A 22,232-nucleotide genomic window follows, 5' to 3' on the forward strand; every position below is an offset into this window, starting at 1 on the left:
TTTCCACCACTATAATCAAAACACCCAATAAGAGAATATTGCATTTTTCCAGTGGAGTTTCTGAGTAAAATCGTGTCATTGTATTTTACTTAGTTGACGCTTTGTATGCAAATAATAATTCCTTTATCCATCTATCAGAGGGTAAATGTACGCAAGCATAAATAGATTACAGATACAGACAAAAAAAGCGACTTATAATAAGTGCATTCAACCATGAAGTACACAAGCTTTCAATGTGCCAAACCATCATGAGTGCTATTGCATTAGCTTTAAATATGCCCAACCTGTTAAAGTCTATGATGAGGACGATGTGTTGGTTTCTTCCATTTGCAAATAGATTTATAGAGGCAGCCCTGAGAGACATGAAGCCTCTGCTTACCACTGCAGCTAGAAAACAGAGGGAGGAGAGAGGAGGAGGAGGAGGAGAGAAGGGGAGACACGTGACAATGTCTCTCCATTCCCCTGGGCTCTGGATAACAGGACAGAGAGAAATATGGAGAGGGGGGGGGGAGATACAAGATGGGTTTGGCTGCTAAAGAAGGCGTGAGAGGGACGGGAGCAGAGAGGAGGTGAACCACAGGAAGGAGGGAAGAGTGATGGCTTTAGGGGGGGGGGGGAGAGAGGGAGGGAGGTGAGAGTGATATATGGAGAGAGTGAGAGTATGGGAGGAAGGATGGGAGGAGGACGAGGAGAGGCAAAGATGGAGATGGAATAAGGGGGGAAGGGAGAGAGAGGGAAATGAGAAAGAGCAAACGCCGAAAGGAGCCCGCTCAGAGAGGGTGTGTGTGTTTGGGAGTGTGTGTGTGTGTGTGTGTGTGTGTATATATGTGTGTGTGTGTGTGTGTGTGAGCGCTGCAGTAACCTGCTTTTCCCTGCTCCCTATGATCAATCACTCAGCACAGCCTACATAACACACACACTCTGCTGTTACACTCACACACACACACACACACACACACACACACACACACACACACACACACACACACACACACACACACACACTGTTGTCCTGTATTCAGATGATACACTCACTTACCATGCATGGTCCATATTGCCAATTATAGTTATATTTCAGCGTTCATGTTTATTCATATAAAACATTTTAAATTGAATTCAAGGTCGTCGTATGAACACGGAAGACGGTTCATGCTCAACATGATTCCTCGCTGTGTGTGTCTGTGTGTGTGAGTGTATGTTTATATGTGAGAACCAATGGAAGACCTCGAAGAGAAGACACTTTTTGGAAACTTCTCCAAAGCCTAGTAGAAAGCATGACCAGTGCTTTATGACGCTAAGTACTAGCTTGTTGGCTAGTTAGCTCGCTGTGAATAGCAATAGCAATGAGCTTCAGTGTTTGGATTTAGCAGTATGTACTCATTAACTCTTGCTCCTTAACGCAACTTATCCTCAATGCAAAACCCAACAATGTTGAGCAGACGACTTACCACATATGTTTTAATACGTTTATACGGAAGTTAGCACGTTGCATATAAACATTCCTACACATACTGACGTTGTATAATTGAAATGAGTATTTTACTCGTATTGCATTTTTCTAGGTCAGATTTGATTTAGGATAGCATCTTTTTCACTCACTGCTTTTGTAGTTTTCCTGACTTGCTTGTTTCAAAGTTGCTTGAGTCAAAAAGGCAAGCAGTCACTTAGTCATTATCACCCTACAAGCCTGTTTGTGTCTCCATGGATGCATTAGGATCTGGATCTCGTTCCTTTCAGTAAAAGTTGCTCAGCCAGTGGCCCACATTTAAATAATGTCTTAAAAATAGCTATGTTAGTCTTTGAAAATGAATAACAGAATAATGATTGACCCTAGTTCAAGGTTTCTCAACAAACATTGTTTTTCTTGCACTACTGTGATCAGCCAGTAGGAAACATAGGAGGTATGCTGACTCTGTGAACTCCAAATGTCCGTTTAAACTACAAATATGGCACTTTTTCCAAGACATTTCCAGTTAATACTCATGGACCTCAGAGGATAAACCCTCCCTTATCTGAAAACTAGAAACAAAGTGACTTCAAATTAATCTAATTGCAACAAAACCAATCTCTTTGTGCTATCATAGAAACATTACATAATGTTACCTGTTATGGTATTATGGTGTTTGTCCTCATTCACCAAAGTCAAACAATGGTTTCCAGTTATACAACAGTGCATGTGCTCTTTGTTACAGAGGTAAGTTCATACAGTTCAGTTCATACAGTTCAGTTCTTACATTACTGTGGTCGGCCAGTATGTATTCATGTGTGCTGACTTCATCTTTGGCAGACACACTGGAGAGAGAGAGCCGTTGATGAGGGCCAGAATTAATGACAGACGAAGACGAAGGGGAACGCACACACACCCACACACACACACACACACACCCACACACACACACACACACACCCACACACACACGCACACACACAGGGACCAGTGTATTTAGTATTCAGAGATGACAGTTCATTGATTTTCGGTGCCCTGCTGTGACGTCACACAGTAATCTAATCATTTACTGTAGACTCCGGGCAGTCAATGAGAGGACAAACGTCCCTGTGACTCTTCTAATGGAGGTTAACAATGACGGTGCTCAAAAATAGACTCTCATCGTATAATATATGATTTAAAATGGTATACTGCTTCTTCTTTTGTTAAATGCATTTTCGAAGATGGTTAGTTCTGTCTCACTCTTGGGATAACTTATAAGAAGTTTTGCAAGTAATTATCTCTTGAGCTGCAGCAAAAACTTGAAAGTACACTTTGACAAGTTTGTTTTTTTAAATATTTTGCAAGACAGTGGCTGTAGTTGCAAACATACTGCGTCTAAACTGCATTACAGAAGCAGACATGTAGTTAATAGGATATTTATAGGAGATTATTTATGACCTGTACATTAGGCTGTTAATAAAAAAAGAGACCGTCCAGGACCTTATTCAAAACACTTACTGCTGTTTTGAAAATGTTACCATCATCATTTTAAGACATACTGTATCTAACCATGTCTTTATCATGTTGGCTCCTACTCAAAACAAATATGTGTTTGCATTGTCTCCTAGGCATTGACTTTGTATGTATTGGTGTTGCAACCAAAAATGCTTTGTGTTTGGTGTGAACAAAGATAAAGGGATCGACTGTGCACGTAAACATTGATAACTACATGTTATGATGACACGTAGAGTTCACCTGACGCATCAGTAAGTTATTTGTACTAATAAACAATGTAACTCAGAGTCAACAATGGGTATGATGCACCAGAATGGACAGAAACAACTATGCTTGAACTCAGTTGAGTTTCTGAACATATTTAACATAAACTGCATTGTTTGTCTCAATGGAGAGACCCTAACCCTACCCCTTTAGAAAGAAATTCCCACATATCAGTGAACAAAGACAGACGTAGTGTCCAGTGTCCCTGGCAAAGACACCTAATGACTTCAGGACTGCCTCTGACTCGCTGCAGGGACATTTAATTGCTGAGTTGTGCGTCAGAAGCAGGACAGAATAGATCTAACCGGTCTTCATAAAGATATGTATCCAGCTGTATTGACTTGGACAGTCAAACAAAGCACATTGAGCCTGGGAAGCTTCCAGGGATGGGATGGTTACTTAAAAACGCCAATGTATACAAGAGAAAATAAATATCAATAAGATGATGTTGACTTAAGTTTATCTTGTAAGACGACAGAACAATGTCACTTTCGAAAAAGAAGAAAGCAAGTTATTTAGCAACGAAAATGTGTCCTCTGTTCACAGATTTTCTTTCAAAATGTATTGTCACTTTTTTATCCTGCTAGCAATCTCCATTTTTTCCCCAAAGTACTACGATCAATAAGATATACTTTATTGTCCCCGTAGGAAATTTGTTCTGGACTCTGCCCTGTAGTTCCACAAAAGATAATAAATCACACATGCAGTACTACATGGTACACGATCAAACACATTAACATATTAACACATGACTTATGTACATGTCCACAGTTTCGAAAATACACTTATGCCCAGACAACCCTACTGATCATGACGACCAATTTCACAACCCTCTTGGCCAACATTTAAACTATACATTACAGTTCTTTGTTGAGAAGCGTCTTGGAGGGGTTGTAGTGGTTAAGCCTGCTTTGGGGGACCCTAGACCTCCTACCTGAAAGTAAGAGGATAGTCTTTAACCCCCATACTTTATATAGCAGACTGTACCATCAGCTGCACTGCTAGGTTACCATACCATGCTGTGATTCTACTCTCAAACACATCATGATCAAATAAGAGCATGAACTTCGGTTCAACTTCATTGTCCTCTGATAACGTGTTTTTTAAGGGAAAACAGTTCATTTTTTGGCAATCTAATAATGTTTAACATCTAATTATGTTACTCCCCAAAGCTCTTAAACTTCCCGCTGTGATTGAAACAGCTCTCCTTCGGTACACACAGGTGTTACAGTAGAGTACAGTACCTCCTCTGAGAGAGTACTGTACGAACATTGAGCGGGGAAATTAAGTCAAGCATGGAGAGAAAATTGAGGTCACAGAAAGAGAGGGAGGAGAGGGTACCTGGCGGAAAATTGTCCCTTTGCCATCACTTCCATTATCATTATTGCTCTGCAGTCATTTACAGACTCATCACTCTCCTACACGTTCTCCTGTACCCTCCAACTCGGTGCCCCCAACGCTCTCTGCTGCACACGAACACTGCACTCGTGTAAAGGGTTTTAGGTTGCACAAGCATTGTAATGGCCGTCTGTTTGAACCTCAATGAGCTGTTCTGATATACAGACGTAATAGAGCAGGTGGACATTACGAGTTTCTATCAAGTGCATTCATTTCTCTATCTGGAAAAGATACAGTTTGCACCGTAGTCGTTCGCGAAAGGATATCAAATGTAGGCTGTGTTTATTCTGACAACTGTTCTGTAGTTTGTTTGAAGTCAGTTTGATTTAGGTTGGTTTCACAGGATAAATTGCATGACTTGTTTGTTCAAATGTGTAAAATGACCTTTATAGAAGTAGGCAGAGAAAGAAATATGTGGTATCGAGTCTCCAAATCACACAAGAATGAGCTTGAGATGGCTGGGTCAACGTGGACTACAAACAATACATGTTGGTTTCTTTGAACAGTGGATGACTGTGATTTTCGCCTAACCAAGTAGTTTTTCTAAGTAAAATCTACATATTTTCACCAACACGGGCAAGTTGTCTTTGAGCCTAAATCAACTTAACTTTACCGCAGTGGTTGCAAATCAGAAAATAGTCAGTCGTTTTGGAAGGCACTGATTTATTACATCGTTTTTCATGAGGTTCTGAGGACTTCAGGGAGGGTTAAGTGCTGCAAGTTAAATATACCTTGAGAACTTTGTACAGTCATTGTACTGTGGGCACTATACTGTAGGTGTCATGTTATACAGAGAGCTATCATCTGGTGAAAAGCAAGTCATTCCCGTGGGCAAGATCAGACCTGGGATTGGTTGGTTGACATACTAAATCTTGGATAGTTGAATCAAAGAGATATATCTAACGTTGTGTGTGTTTGTCAGGTGTTGGCTCATAGAAAGCAAAACTGCTATCTTTGAATTCAAGTTTGGTTTAGGCATTCATTTCGCTAGAGGACAAGATAGAGTTGACATCATAGACGTTGACAAAGCAAGAACAGGTAGGCTTTGTTCAAACATCTTTGGTTTAAATGCCTAAAGAAACCTTTTTGGAAGTAGGTGGAACAAACACTGTGTTCATTAACAGTCTCAAAATCATAGAGAGTTTCAGGTAGGTGTGTCAACAAAGACTTGGACATTTTCCCGCCTAAAAGTTTCTTTTGAGCATGACTTTGATTGTTCCCTCACCAAGTAGTTATTTTAACCCAAACCACAATACACAATACATTTTTACATTTTACAAATCTCTTAAAACCTCAACAGCCCTTTAATACATAGGTAACCGCTCAGAAACTGGTCAAAAGTGTTGTAAGACATAACACATATTTTGTCATGACGTTCTAAGGACTTCAGTGAGAGTTAGGTGCTGGGAAGTTAAATATACCTTGAGAACTACAGTCATTATACTTTTGGCACCATACTGTAGGTGTCCTGTTATACAGAAAAGCTAGTCAAAAGCATTTATTTTCTTCGTTGAGATAAGCGCTCAAATAGTTGGTTATCAAGTTGCAAAGCAGAACATTTGACAGACGAAATCTTGGGAAAATAGCTTCCTGTATGTGTCGGTCATGTGTTGTCTTCTGGTAAACATACCTTCTCTTGAATTAGAGTTGGATTGAGTTTGAGGAGTTACGTTCCTTTATTTTTCTGAGGATGTGGATTAAATGGCAGGATCGGCTGTATTGAAACTGCTTCTGTGGTCGTAGGAAACCAGGTTGTTGTTACTACGGATCAACTAGCAGTTTTGAAACAGACTTGATGACATTGACATTTCCCTTTAAGCAACATATCTTTTTTGCTAACAGCCTGCCTCAGTGTGTGGTAGTTTGTGAGCACCCACACACCCTTGTGAACAGAAATAGAGTCACAGACACAAACGCACACCTACAGACACACAATGTGAGGGCATCAGGTTCAGAGCCGTTCATCATCACTCCTACAGCGTGACGAGAGTTTCTCCTGCTGAAGAGTCCTTCAGCAACCTAATCTCAATCTGCCTCTCCCTACCTGACTCCTGACATCTTCGTGAGAGATGGAAAAATAAGTGTTCTCCTTTAGTCGATCGAATACTTTTGGAAACATAGCACCCCTTCTGGCAGCCACTGTATTTCGGTTTTTCCAAACTCATGAGAGAAATATCTGACTCGTTAGCTACTGTTTTACCAGCTAGTTGTTTGCTAACTTTGTCTATCTGCCGTTAGATGCTGTAAAGTAATCGTACAACATTTTTAAACAACTTCTAGCTACATCTGGGAACAAGGATGATTAGATAAGTGAGAACTAAATATGAACAAAAGATGTCCTTGAAACCAAAACTAAAGGCTAAAAGAAGCTAAAATGCTCATGAGCTGATGTTGGATGCTAATTCAACTAGCAACCCCTTTCAATTTATTCATCTTATTCAATATTGATATATACAGTTAGTGTATAAGAAAACAAAGTTAGTTGAAGCAGAGAGGCGGAAACAAAAGCATAACAAATTGACCGTTTGACTCCAATATCATCGCTTTTGCTGGAAGACCTGAAAATTATTACAAATAACTACGAAATGTAGTTAAAGATACATACGTTTTAAAGTCATTAACATGGGCTTAAATAATAATTAAATACCAGCAAATGAAAAGAAAGTGAAAAGAAATGTACACTAACAGGCAGTAAAAGTCTGTATCAGTGGCGAGCCGTCAGGGCCCTCTAGGCCCTCTGTGAGGGCCCAAGATATTCCAAAAAATAATATTTAAAAACATTTTAAAAAAAAATATTTTTTTTAAATATATATTTTTTTAATATTATTTTTGTTATATTTTTCATTAGTTTTACCGAAAAAAAATTGATTTAATTGTATTTAAAATAACATTTCCAAATAAATAAATCCTTCGAATCTGCCTGTTCAGTCTCTGTTGAATGTGAAGGGTTACATGAAAGAAGCTCGCCTGGCCCTCTCTGCGATTCACAGAGGGCCCGCTATAGTAACTCAACGAGAGAGTAATGTCAAATGACAGTACAATTGACCAATCATATCTTCCCTCTAAATGGGTGGGTTTTATTATCGCGGACTTTATGACAAGTTCCGCCCGCTGTGAAACTTTTCTTGTTTCCATAGCAACAACAACTTCCTGTCAACAGCGTGAACTCGCCTTCAAAATAAAAGCATGCCAAATTACACTTAAGACATACAACTGCAACGAAAGTAACAAACACAATGCAATATCATTTTCAATGTCAAAGAACACAAATTGGGTTCCCATGTGTTGTTTTGTGTGGTAGAGGGTCGCTGTCATTGATGCGTTTTGCACCCTGGGCCGTTGTTTTGATATTCCGCTGAAGTATACGCTGTGACGTAATAACTCTTTTCTTTTCTTTTTTTCGAGGGAAGGGGTGGGGGTCAGAGGGCCTAGGTACTGTATAAAGCTCACGGCTCGCCACTGGTCTGTATGCAATACTTTAAATGCATTGTTAATGTAACACTATGTTTTACTTGAGCTTCAATGTATTGATTATTAGGTGAAGTTATGTGTGGGGTGTTTATTGTACGTATCAAATATGGAATCCGGGGAAACTGCAGCCCAAAAGACACCATAGAGCCTCGATTAAACACAGAAAAAGGACATACTTCCCACACACACATTCAACTACACACACACTGAGAGGCAAGACGCACAAACAAGGACACAGAAGTCCAGACGTCGTGTCCCCATGAGCTCGAGGAGTCGTGCTGGCAGGAGACGGAGGGACAGGTCGGCCAATCAGGCGGCCGGTAGAGAGAGAGACGGAGAGGTGAATGGAAAAACTGGAGGAAGATTAGAGACAGGAAGTAATAACGTGCACGGCGAACAGGGGGAAGATGATTGTAAATGTATTTGAAGGACAAGGGGAAAACCAGGGGACTGCAGCAGAGAATGACTGGTTCTGGTATCTTTTCACCGTTTTAGGCAAATCTGTTTAAAAGTCTTTTTGATCAAGGTGCTCTTGTGCGAAAGATTTAAGCTCTTAAAGTGTCCGGAGGGTGTTTGCAGAAAAGCGTGCACACTCAGCAACCCTCCCGTAGATAAATAAAGGTTAATAAAAAGCGTGTATTTGATTAAAGGACAGAAGGGTGCATGATGGAGAGACGATCCCTCCTAATCAGCCACCTTCATTTCTCCTCATCCTTCCTCCGAGGAGATGCACGGAGGAAAGGAGACAGGGAAGGAAAGGTGGAGGAAGAAAAGGAAACATGGGAGTTTGGTTGGGGGTGGAGGTAGGGAGGGAGTCCATCAGCTGAGTGTTAGCACTCTGCTGAGATCAGCAATAATGTGAGAGCGAGAAAATGAAGAGGAAGGGGGGATGAGGATGGAGAAATGTGGTCAGAATGAGAGTGCTTGCATCCTGCCTCTGCCAGCTTCAGCAACCAGCAGGACCAAAAACAGAGGGGAATGAAATGAGGGATAAAAAGAGACGTTTGGATGAAGAGAACTGGCTTTGATAAAGTGAGAGGGTGGGCTCTGGTGACATGAGCTGGTGGAAAAGATTCCCAGCCCCTGAGGTGATGGAGCCATTACAATATTACCTCCAACCCTACCAGCAGTCTCCCTCCAAACACCCCCCTGCACATAGCAAGTGGGCTCTCCCAATAAGAGGGAACGATCGGGGCGTACCATGGTTGTGGAGGATGGGGGTGAGCGGTGACATAACGGCCATAAAGTGCTGCTTAATGTCCCGTGTCTGCAGGAGAAAGACAGAAGGAGAGAGGGCAGGGAGAGCAACATTATTGTGTTTTCCCATCTTGTGTTTCCTGCAAAGGGTTCACTGCCTTTTACCAAATCTACTCTGCTTTGTGAACATTTGTAGACGGGCCGGAAAGTAAACCATTGCCGTGTACTTTTAGAAGGCCACAGGTTCACAACAAAGCTTGCCTTAACCAAGTAGTATTTAAAAGAACAAGCCAGGTGTAAAGACAGGGGGATGTATGCGGTACACACTGAAAAGCCCCCTGAGACTAAATTGTAATTTGTACTATTGGGATACACTCAAATTGTATTAAATGATAGCCAACTACTACCTAGTTGCTAATTCCGTCATGCAACGAGGATACATTGGCTACGTGAAATGAGCAGTTGTCACTCATCCATCAATATAGTATAGTATATTATATATAGTATAGTATATGAATTATATAGTATAGTATATTAAGAATTCCGTTTTTAAAATCTATTCATTTACTCATTTGACCAGTTTTGACCAATCAGTGGCTGCACCTACATTACCCACTGAGAGATGGAGCCATTTGTGATTTTGGGCTGTATAAATACATCTTGATTGATTGCTCTTTTTACCCCTGACATACCTTACATTTGCAGAAAACAAATAAATGATGAACTGCAAGAGATTACGGCAATAATTAGTTTTGACATTGTCCTTACACACACATCTAAATACCCATGTTCATAACGGTGATGATCGACCGGTGTTCATTCAAGATGCCATATGTTTATTTCTTACACTATGTGCATTACTGTACATTGGTGTGTGTGTGTGTGTGTGTGTGTGTGTGTGTGTGTGTGTGTGTGTGTGTGTGTGTGTGTGTGTGTGTGTGTGTGTGTGTGTGTGTGTGTGTGTGTGTGTGTGTGTGTGTGTGTGTGTGTGTGTGTGTGTGTGTGTGTGTGTGTGTGTGTGTGTGTGTGTGTGTGTGTGTGTGTGTGTGTGTGTGTGTGTGTGTGTGTGTGTGTGTGTGTTGGCGGGTGAGGGCTCAGCAGGAGTCACTGAGAGGACAGGGGTTCACACTGTGATGACACATGGCACTCCCACACAATACACACATAATCCAGGTATACACACACACACACACACACACACTCAAGTACAGCTCATGGACTCATTGGCTGGAACCTGTCCCGGTCTCTTGCACGCTGTGAGTGTGTGTTTTAGCCAAAGATGTCACACTGAGAAAGCATACAACACTCTCAGGCACAAGAATGCTATGTTCCAGCAGATGACATAATTTCACATCGGAGATATTAATATGACTAAGATATTCAATGCATTCATTCATTTGACAAATACATTTGTAAATCCAATGGTAGAAGACATACACAGATGCATAACTTGAGTGAACATGGAAATACTGCGGTCTCAAAAGTTACCTAAGTAGAAAAGTATTATCAATTAAATGAATTTTAAGCATCAAAAGTAAAGTGCTAATTATGTTGAGTGGCTGTATTTAATAAAGGGTTATTGACAATAAGATTGATACGTTTGAGAGTTCACTTCCTGGTCCCAAAGCATCTCTAAATTACAATGATCACCTATATAGAATCACACTCTGGCTCTGTATCTGGTTGCGTGTGTGTATGTGGGATGTATGGTTTTGCGTACATGTTGTAAAACACAACAATTTCAGCTTTCAACACACCAGCAGCAGCAGCAGATAAAATGGGTCATCCATACTACCTGTGCTGCGCAGCATTCATCACTGTCATCAGATCTGTGTGTGTGTGTGTGTGTGTGTGTGTGTGTGTGTGTGTGTGTGTGTGTGTGTGTGTGTGTGTGTGTGTGTGTGTGGTGTGTGTGTGTGTGTGTGTGTGTGTGTGTGTGTGTGTGTGTGTGTGTGTGTGTGTGTGTGTGTGTGTGTGTGTGTGTGTGTGTGTGTGTGTGTGTGTGTGTGTGTGTGTGTGTGTGTGTGTGTGTGTGTGTGTGTGTGTGTGTGTGTGTGTGTGTGTGTGTGTGTGTGTGTGTGTGTGTGGTGGTAAGCACACACACATATATTTGATCAGAGAGTGTATCTGTGTGTTTGTATGCGGTAAAATGATGTGTGTGTGTGTCTGTGCTAAGGGGAGCTACTGTACGCTGCACCATGCACAGGGACTGCTGTTGTGTGAGGGGGTAGTTGAGGATAATATAATGTGTGTGTGTGTGTGTGTGTGTGTGTGTGTGAGATGCGGGGGTTTTGGAGGGGTTGAAAATCAATCGTTAGGAGACCCACTTCCCCTCGCCGTTGCTGCAGCAGTGCCGAGATTCCATCAATGAGCCGGGGCTGCGTTTCCCTGGCAACGCTTATGAATGAGAGCAGGTCGGTAACCGTGGAGACTCGGCGAAGAGAGAGGAATCGCCGGTTGCCATGGCAATGCCAACGAACGGGGAGAGACCGGGGAGAAAGAGAAGGTGGCGAGTCAGTGACCCCCAGAGAGCCTCCTGATCCCAGCCATCAGTCAGCGGCTCGGTTTCTGTGCTCAGGTTTTAAAGAGGCCACAATATGGTGTTCCCTTAGTTTTAGTGCATGTAAATGGTCTGCAAAGGCTAAAATCCCTGTGTTACCTCCAGAGTGAGATTATCTCCCTCAGACCATGCCTGAAACGCCTCCATTGGACTCCTTTAACTTTTTAAATAAATGTCCTTGGCACTTTTAAACCACACTGTAATTTGAATCTCCCAGTTGTCTTCCAGAACATCACTAAGTAACAGCCGCACTTCTTTTGGCTAGCGCTCCAACACATTGTACGTGATAGGCTAAGGGGCGGGACATCTCTAAGCGGTTGACCAATCACAACAGAGCCGGCCAGCTAACCAATCAGAGCAGACTGGGCTCTGGTTTCAGACAGAGGGTGAAAAGAGGTGCTGCAGCACAGGCAGTATGAGAACAATAAAGAGCTTTTTGAACATTAAAGCATGGAGACATGTAGAGACACTACATACTGATATACACCTGAACATCAGCAGGAGAGGACTCTTTAAAGTAGAGGACACTACATACTGAATATACACCTGAACATCAGCAGGAGAGGACTCTTTAAAGTAGAGACCACTACATACTGATATACACCTGAACATCAGCAGGAGAGGACTCTTTAAAGTAGAGACACTACATACTGATATACACCTGAACATCAGCAGGAGAGGAGTCTTTAAAGTAGAGACACTACATACTGATATACACCTGAACATCAGCAGGAGAGGACTCTTTAAGTAGAGACACTACATACTGATATACACCTGAACATAGCAGGAGAGGAGTCTTTAAAGTAGAGACACTACATACTGATATACACCTGAACATTAGCAGGAGAGGACTCTTTAAAGTAGAGACCTACATTATACGAGTCAGAGTACCTGAGTAGTACACCTTACCTGAACATCAGCAGGAGAGGAGTCTTTAAAGTAGAGACACTACATACTGATATACACCTGAACATCAGCAGGAGAGGACTCTTTAAGTAGAGACACTACATACTGATATACACCTGAACATCAGCAGGAGAGGAGCTCTTAAAGTAGAGACACTACATACTGATATACACCTGAACATCAGCAGGAGAGGAGTCTTTAAAGTAGAGACACTACATACTGATATACACCTGAACATTAGCAGGAGAGGACTCTTTAAAGTAGAGACACTACATACTGATATACACCTGAACATCAGCAGGAGAGGACTCTTTAAAGTAGAGACACTACATACTGATATACACCTGAACATCAGCAGGAGAGGACTCTTTAAAGTAGAGACACTACATACTGATATACACCTGAACATCAGCAGGAGAGGACTCTTTAAAGTAGAGACACTACATACTGATATACACCTGAACATCAGCAGGAGAGGACTCTTTAAAGTAGAGACACTACATACTGATATACACCTGAACATCCAGCAGGAGAGGACTCTTTAAAGTAGAGACACTACATACTGATATACACCTGAACATCAGCAGGAGAGGACTCTTTAAAGTAGAGACACTACATACTGATATACACCTGAACACCAGCAGGAGAGGACTCTTTAAAGTAGAGACACTACATACTGATATACACCTGAACATCAGCAGGAGAGGACTCTTTAAGACGGGGATTAAACCTAGATGTTTTCATTAAATGGTTGAATTGGACAGAGCAGACTGGACTCTGGTTTCAGACAGAGGGTAAAAAGTCATTGGGAAAACCTCTTGGCATTACATAACAAACCTGGAGGTTGTAATCACTTGGTTTTGCCACACAGTTTGGGGGCGTCCGTGGCTCATCGTCCAATTAGAAGTTCTGTGGTTCGATCCCCAGCCCTTTTCGTTGTTTCCTTTGGAAGGACACTAAAACCGATTTGCTTCCAATGGCCAACGAGTGTGTGTGTGTAAGTGTGTGTGTGAATGATAGTTTCTTTGATCTGGTGGTGCCTTGTATGGAAGCCTCTGCCTCTGTGTGTGAGAGGGTGAATGCTGGCGTGCGTGCGTGCGTGCGTGCGTGCGTTACAGTTTAATTTTAAGGTGTTTCCCGCGAGTGAACGCTTCTGTCATCGCTGTCCAAACACCTTCTCCCTCAGCAGACATCCTCTCTTTCTCTCTGGAGTCGCTCGTCTCTCTTCGGGGTTTCTCTCTCTCTCTCTCTCTGCAGTGGAATCTCACACTTTTGACTCACAGGACTATCACTCTCTTTCAATCTGTTCACTCTTTCTCTCGAGGGATCTTCTGTATATTGTCTCCCAGTCTGTATTCCATCATGGACTCTCATGTCTAAGGACACATCTGACATGTTTTCGTACATCTTGGTCATAAATGCTATTGCAGCTAAATGATTGAGAAAGATGTGGGAGACAGTTCAAGACAAGGTGACATTGACAGGAAAGCTTTATCCAAAAATAGGTATAGTAAGTGGACTGTACTTATATAGCGCTGTATCAGGTCTTTTCGACCCCAATGATCTGAAAAATCTTCCATTGGCCCGTAAAACTCTTAAATCTGATTCATACAAAACCGTTATTGTCAGATCAAGTCAGATTTTCTTGCTGTATTTCCAACATCAACAAAGTGTTTAAGACAAGAATCAGGGACATTTAATATCACGTTACATTCAAGACCCTTATTCACGGATTAAGATCTTTGAATTAAGGTTACACTGAAGCACAAAAAGAGTGCTTCAGTTTAACCTTATTAAATATTGAGACCCTGTATCACTCAAATAATGGTAACAGTTCATATTTCATGTTCAACCATTCAAATAAGTTTAAATACAATAAGACTGGTATAAAATACAAGAATAAAAGTAATACTATTCTGTTGAAGGCGGCGCCAAAAAGGAACGTTTCAGGCTGGATTTAAATGAAGTGTGAGTCGGATAGATAAATAAATACTTTATTAATCCCACTTTGAGAAGTTATTTTGTTACAGGAGCAGTGTGGTTATTTTTATGTATTTCATTAGATATATATATTGCAATGGACCTGCAGGTTTCTAGTAGTTTAATACAAATATATGGAGCTTAAAAATGTAAAATAAGTTATTCCATATCCTTATCTACCTCTCAGTTGCTTTCCTCCCCTTCTTCTCCTCTGACCTCTTCCTCCTTCACCCTCATGTTGTTGCTCCACTTGTTTCCTCTTTCCTAACTCCCCTCCTCGCACCCTTCATCCCCCTTTAAAGCGGCAGTCGCTGCTCCCTCTACCGGCCGCCCCCGGGGCATTGTGGGCCGGTTTCAGCCGTTGCCAGGGGTGACTGCATCCTGGAGGTTTTGGGTAGTCTGGCAGCGGCGGATGGTTGCCGTGTCGCGCCGATGAATATTGAAGCTCTGCATCAGAATGAGATGTGCGGGAGGAAAGAAAAAGGGAGACACATGATGGAGAGACGGAGAGGCAGGGAAGGAAAACAGAACAGTTGCTCTTTTGCCGCATCCATCTGCTCAGGATGCAGAAATCCATCTCTGTTGTGATTGGTCAACCGCTTATAGATGTCCCGCCCCTAAGCCTATAATGTACAATGTGTCATAGCGCTAGCAAAAAGAAGCACAAGTGTTACAGAGAGATGTCACTATGTTCTGGAAGTAAACAAGGGAGTCCAATCGAGGGTTTTCAGTGGAACTGGAGAGAACACAGGGATGTTAGCCTTTGCAGACCATTTACATGCACTAAAAACTCTACGAAACACACTACAGGAAAGGGAAGAAGCCCTTTAAAATGCACGTGATGTGAAGTGGTATTGTGCAACAGTTTTGTATAGCTTTTGGGAAATAAGTAAAATCCCACTACGCCTGTTGATCAAACGCAGATGTGGTTATTTCCACCTTGTTGTGTTTCTCTCATTACTCAGAGACATGTCAGACGATAATCTACCGCCTGTGTGTCTGTTGGAGCTTTACTGGACCTCGGGCGGTTTGCTGTATCTGCTGAGCGCCGGTGTTTCAGGTCTGCAGCGTGGCCTTTAGCCGTGGCCGTTAAAAAGCCATTGAGGGAATGAGGGCCTTGGCTGCCGGTGCCGTGTCTGTTAATAAATGACCTCTTACTGGAATTAGCAACCAACCTGGAGACAGATGGAGGAGGAAGAGGAGGAGGGTGGGGGATGAAGATGAAGGAGGGGAGACAGGGAGAGGGATGGAGGGAGGAAGAGATACCATATTTAAAATGTTTATTGTCTTTGCCCCTCTTGTGCCTTTACCTGGTTATAACGTGATGTTCAAAAGGCTGGTCTTTCTCTCACAGTTCTGAAGGTTGAGAAATGGTTGTAGAGATGAGAGTGAGAAGAACGTAGTCTGTGTGTGCATGTTGTTCTTTGTGGGAATTAAGTCATTTGGACATAAGAACATTTCTAAACGGGTAACATGTGACTGTGTGAGGAAGGAGCATGACGTTTAAGAACAATGAGATGTCTGCAGTGCCACCGTTCAGACAAATACCTGCCGTTAGAAGAGCCTCCTACATAATGAAGTGCTACATGCAACTTTGAGGAAAGAAGCAAATGTGAATCTTGCAGAACATTAATTTTGTTCTTAATTAATCAGGCGTTGTTTTGTCGTCTAATGGCGTCTGACTTCAGGCCGAAGTGAGTCCATTTAGTGTGCTCCTCCTCTTGGTCTCTCTCTCTCTCTCTCTCTCCTCCTCCTCGTCTCTCTCTCTCCTCCTCCTCCTCTTGGTCTCTCTCTCTCCTCAGAGCATCCCCTCTGAACGCCCCCTCACTCTCCCCTCCCCTCCTGTTGGACAGACCCTGCCTTACGCCCCCGTACGAGACAGAGCATGGACATTTCCAACCGGTCCCTGGCTGCCTTTACACCAGAGCTTCTCACACACACACACACACACACACACACACACACACACACACACACACCACACACACACACACACACACACACACCACACACACACACACAGACAGACAGACAGACAGACAGACACAGACATACACAAAGAAATACACACATACATGCACAGACACACACACACACACACACACACACTCACACAGACACACGCACACACACACACACACACGCACACACACACACACAGAGGGAGGCGTGTCGTGATGACAAAGATGGCAAATGAGGCATTAGTGAAAAGAGCTCCTGAGTCACTCCTGTTGTGACTGTCAGCTCAGTAATGGATACTTTGAGGTGTAATAAATTGACCTGCAATTTGAGGCGTTCATGTGTCATGATCTGTCCAGAAAGTAAACGACTGCAGATGTCTTTCTTCTCTTGTAGCACAAATACGAATACTGTAGTTTTTCTTAAGATGTGGGAATATGACATTTTGCGAATCTCGCCTCAAGATCCACTTTCTTTAGAGGTTTTAAACACTCATTGTGATCAAGGGAATTAGTCGTAATCATCAGATTGAACTCGTCCTTATATGAGTGTACTGATGGTCCAACCCTTACCCTAAAACTCATTCACACAATTCACTTTTTAAATTAGGTTCAAATGTCCAAAGATGTGTCACGATGAGGCCCCAAAGTGTACGACTTCAGATTGATGTTTTCAGTTATAACATATATTTATATTTGTTATTTTGTTCTCAATATTTGGGAATTTGACAAAGACATCTTCACTCAACATCCACTTTGTCACTTAAAGGGGACCTATCATGCAAAATGCACTTTTGTACGTCTTTTCTTACATGAATATGTGTCCCCGGTGTTCCAGGGAACTCACCAAGTGTCAGAAAACACAACCCTCTCTATTTTCCTCCATACCCAAATCTCTAAAAAAGGGGCTGCAACGGATCTGATAAAAACTGATCCAGATTTGAACACTGTCCTGACGTCAGGACGGTGGCGCTACGGCTATTGGGCCAACTCCACCAATCAAGAGGAGACAGCCACGGCCATTGCCGTTCGAAAGCGCTGGAGACGCTGTAGTACATATGCCAGGCCAGTAGATGGTGCTGTTCTCACTGAATCTGCCCTTGCAAAAACAGAGCAAATAGAGCGAAATGAGGCATGGCTAAAATGCATGATCTGTTTGGTATTTTGAAAACAGAAACGTATAAATATACCTTATATAGGTATGGCCCTACAATATATCATTTAAATATACCATGATAGGTCCACTTTAACACATACTTATACAAATGTGCACTGTCATCATGGTTTCTTTGCTCTGTTGCTATTGAACCGTAAAAAGTTAGAAAGTTTGCAGGTTGTATTTTGTCAACATCGAAATATTTGTCTGGAATGAGTGTCCTGGTCCATGGTCTAACCCTAATTACTACTCCCATATACAGTCCTTGTCACTTCTAACTCCTCTCAGTAGGTGTTGTTCGTTCAGGTGTAAATGTTGAAGTGGAAATAATGTGGTTAAAGCAAATGATTTTGTTGTGAACACATTAATTCCTCTTTGCTCAGCAGGTTTATTGTGCCATTGTACAAGCAATGCTTTTAGACAATGTTGCTGCTATAAATCAAACGACTCTCTGGGACCAGTAGGCATGTTTAGAAAGTTTGCAGATTTTGGAAGTTAAAGCCTCCTAAAGTGAATTTGCTTTCTGTTTTCTCTCCTTCTCTCTTGCAGTATCCTGTCGTCAGTGGGGTCTCAACTCGACCTGAGGACGCTCCGAGCCGTTAGGGTGCTTCGACCTCTCAAACTGGTATCTGGAATTCCCAGTAAGTGCTTTGCTCTGTGTTTCTGTGTGCACACTGCCACTGTACGCTTCAACTACCGCAGGGGTGTCCACACTTTTTTCACCGAGGGCCACATACAGAAAAATATACGAAGGGCTGGGCCGCTCACTAGAGGTTTATTGCCTCATAAGTTCAGTTCAAATCAATCAAATGTAGGTAGAGTATGCTTGTGAGTGTTGGCAGCTCATCCCTTAAAACAGAAGCCTCAGATTGATGATAATAAGGAGAAATAGGAAGGGTGTATTTCAAGCTTGTTATGTAAATACGTCATTGGGCTTATTAACACATGAATACTACTGTGTAATATATGTTTACATTTATATTTAAGAAGTACAATATAAGACAAGCACAAGTTTCATTTGTGGGCCATATTCCATTATTCTTTTTTAATTTGCAGAGGGCCGATTCAAAATGGTCCACGGCCCGCATTTGGCCCCCGGGCCGTAGTTTGGACACCCTTGAACTACTGTAACCACAGTCTCTGTCATATGTTGAAAATAGTTTGAGATGACTTTATACAAATGTTTGGCATTTCAACACCACAAACCAAGTAACATATCACAGACTTTTTTACTCAACAGTCTTAAAAGAAATGGACTGACTACTATTGATTTGTATTCAAACAGAAATGTAGCTAAGTGCTCATATTGTTTCTTGGTTTGAAGAAAGTAACATATCATTATGTTTCTGTGTGCGAAAGACCCTGTACGCTTCAATTACTGTAACCACAGTGTCTGTCATATACTGTAAACTGTTTGATATGACTGTAAACCACCTCAAACGTCAAAATATATCATAGACATTTTCACTCCAGGATCATTTGACCAATCCACAATTGTACCACAGCCAGAGTAACAGCTAACAGTTAAAGGTACTCATATTGTTTCTTGGTTTGTAGCAAGAATCATGTCAATAAGAAACCAATGCTACTTTGAATGCTTCAACAATTTGAATGTAATGGCTGGACAAACATTACGTTAAATTATTCCGCTATAATATTTCAGTTTGCCTTGAATCCAGCAAACATCCATCCGATCAGCATTTTGAAATGTCCTATTCCCTCGTCCTGATGTCAACAGTTCTTTGAACATATTCTGGTTAGATGCCTCAAATAAGATGTGTGGTTAATACAAGCTAAATACTTTTTTTGTTTTGTTCTATAACATAAAATGTGTCAGTAAATTCCCAACTGGTAAAAGTCTGGAGCTTCTATGTATGTAAAAACAGCTTTTGCTAACTAGTGTCTAATTGAGACTACTGAACGTCATAACGCCCAATATTAGCCGCCTTTAGCTTAGTGGTGGTGACGTGAAGTCATGTGACCACGAGGTAGCTTCTTTATAGGCTAACTTTAGATTTTTACTTCTGGTAAAATGGTGTTGTGGATTATCCTGCTGAACAAAAGAAAGTAGGATTGTTTGTACTTTAAAGGTCACCTATGCAAAATCCACTTGTGGATGTGTCCCCTCTTCATCATGTCTCTTCTACATCAACATGTGTCCCCTCTTCTTCATGTCTCTTCTTCATCAACATGTGTCCCCTCTTCTTCATGTCTCTTCTTCATCAACATGTGTCCCCTCTTCATCATGTCTCTTCTACATCAACATGTGTCCCCTCTTCTTCATGTCTCTTCTTCATCAACATGTGTCCCCTCTTCTTCATGTCTCTTCTTCATCAACATGTGTCCCCTCTTCTTCATGTCTCTTCTTCATCAACATGTGTCCCCTCTTCATCATGTCTCTTCTACATCAACATGTGTCCCCTCTTCTTCATGTCTCTTCTACATCAACATGTGTCCCCTCTTCTTCATGTCTCTTCTACATCAACATGTGTCCCCTCTGTGTAAAGAGACTCTGAAAGTTTCAGGAACAAAGATTCTCTCTCTTTTTGTCCTGATCCATTTCTATAAAACCTGTCTGAAAATGAGCTGATCAGATTTTGGCCACTTTATGATGTCATAACGATGTTTTGGCTTGTGTAACCATTAGCCAATCAGCAACCAAGGTAACCCCCCCCCCCCCACCTTATCACCTGAATCTCCTCCTAGAGCACCATTGTGTTCTTTGTAACCAAATCTCTCTCAGAGGGGCGTGGGGAGGGGCTCCTTATTTTCATCTGAAGTAACAGACAGAGAATCAGCACTTTGGAAACAGGGCTGAAAACAGAGGGGATTATGGGTAATGCTGCAATGATCTGTTTGGTGTTTGGAGCCAAACACTTCAGAGACATGTTTTGTATATATCTGAGACCTGTAATATATTGATGAAAAACAGTATGATAGGGGACCTTCAAGCATGTCTTCTGTTTGTGTCCTCCAGGCCTGCAGGTGGTGCTCAAGTCCATTATGAAGGCGATGATTCCGCTGCTGCAGATCGGCCTGCTGCTGTTCGTGGCCATACTTATGTTCGCCATCATCGGCCTGGAGTTCTACATGGGACAGTTCCACAAAACCTGCTATGAGAAATCATCAAGTAAGACAAACACGGCTGAAATGTGTTTTGTAAGGCAAGGCAAGGCAAGGCAAGTTTATTTATATAGCACCTTTCAACACAAGGCAATTCAAAGTGCTTTACAAAAATGGAAGACATTATGAAAATGGCATTTAAAATCAGTCATTAAAAAGAAAAGATAATAAATAAACATTAAAGAAAAAATACATGCATAAAAGTTAAAAGTTACAGTGCAGTTTAAGATGTGAATAGTTCAATTAAAAGCAGCGGCAAAAAGAAAAGTCTTCAGCCTGGATTTAAAAGTAGTAAGAGTTGCAGCGGACCTGCAGGTTTCTGGGAGTTTGTTCCAGATATTTGGAGCATAATAACTGAACGCTGCTTCTCCATGTTTAGTTCTGACTCTGGGGACAGAAAGCTGACCAGTCCCTGAAGACCTGAGGGTTCTGGATGGTTCATAATTTAGCAGGAGGTCAGACATGTATTTTGGGCCTAAACCATTCAAAGCTTTATAAACCAGCAGCAGTATTTTGAAATCTATTCTTTGACACACAGGAAGCCAGTGTAAGGACTTCAGAACAGCAGTGATGTGATCCACTTTCTTAGTGTTAGTGAGGACTCGAGCAGCGGCGTTCTGAATTAGCTGCAGCTTTCTAATAGATTTTTTAGTGAGACCTGTGAAGACACCATTGCAGTAGTCGAGTCTACTGAAGATAAAAGCATGGACAAGTTTTTCCAAATCCTGCTGTGACATTAGTCTTTTAATCCTAGATATGTTCTTTAGGTGATAGTAGGCTGATTTAGTAACTGTTTTAATGTGACTGTTGAAACTCAGGTCAGAGTCCATGACTACACCTAGATTTCTGGCTTTATCTGTTGTTTTGAACATTGCAGACTGAAGCTCAGCGCTAACTTTTATACGTTCTGCCTTGTAAGGCTCTCACTAAGGTCTTCTTCTGGTTACTGCATCCATACTAAAACGCATTGCTTTGGTATGCTTTTACTGGATACTATAGTGTAAAGAAAGGTGCCCCAATCAGGTTTGTTTATCACAGATACTATAGTTACTTATACACAAGGCTCCATACAGTCTTTTTACACAACCACTCAAAAAAACACTTAAGTCTGTGTAAACTGTCAAAAAGTGTATATCAGAATCAGAATCCCTTTATTAGTCCAAAAAAGGGGACATTTACATTGTTACAGCAGAAAAGAGCCAAAGACAGCTTAAAGTGGACCTATTATCCTATAATGGAAACATATATTGTAGGGCCATACCTATACAAAACATG

At 41.7% G+C, this 22,232-nt stretch overlaps 2 protein-coding genes across 2 annotated transcripts in view; both read left to right on the forward strand.

Annotated features, from left to right (window-relative positions):
* LOC117482071 (B-cell receptor CD22-like) overlaps nt 1-22,232 on the forward strand; it is a 1,109,798-nt gene that overhangs the window by 166,765 nt on the left and 920,801 nt on the right. The gene's annotated exons all lie outside the window — the stretch shown is intronic.
* Nucleotides 1-22,232, forward strand: part of cacna1ab (calcium channel, voltage-dependent, P/Q type, alpha 1A subunit, b) — a 192,730-nt gene that overhangs the window by 76,880 nt on the left and 93,618 nt on the right. Inside the window, 2 exon segments of the mRNA XM_034130114.1 lie at nt 18,384-18,475; nt 20,812-20,964. Coding sequence (XP_033986005.1) covers nt 18,384-18,475; nt 20,812-20,964 — 245 coding nt within the window.

This window comes from Trematomus bernacchii, unplaced genomic scaffold, assembly GCF_902827165.1.
Source record: "Trematomus bernacchii unplaced genomic scaffold, fTreBer1.1, whole genome shotgun sequence".
Lineage (NCBI taxonomy): Eukaryota > Metazoa > Chordata > Actinopteri > Perciformes > Nototheniidae > Trematomus > Trematomus bernacchii.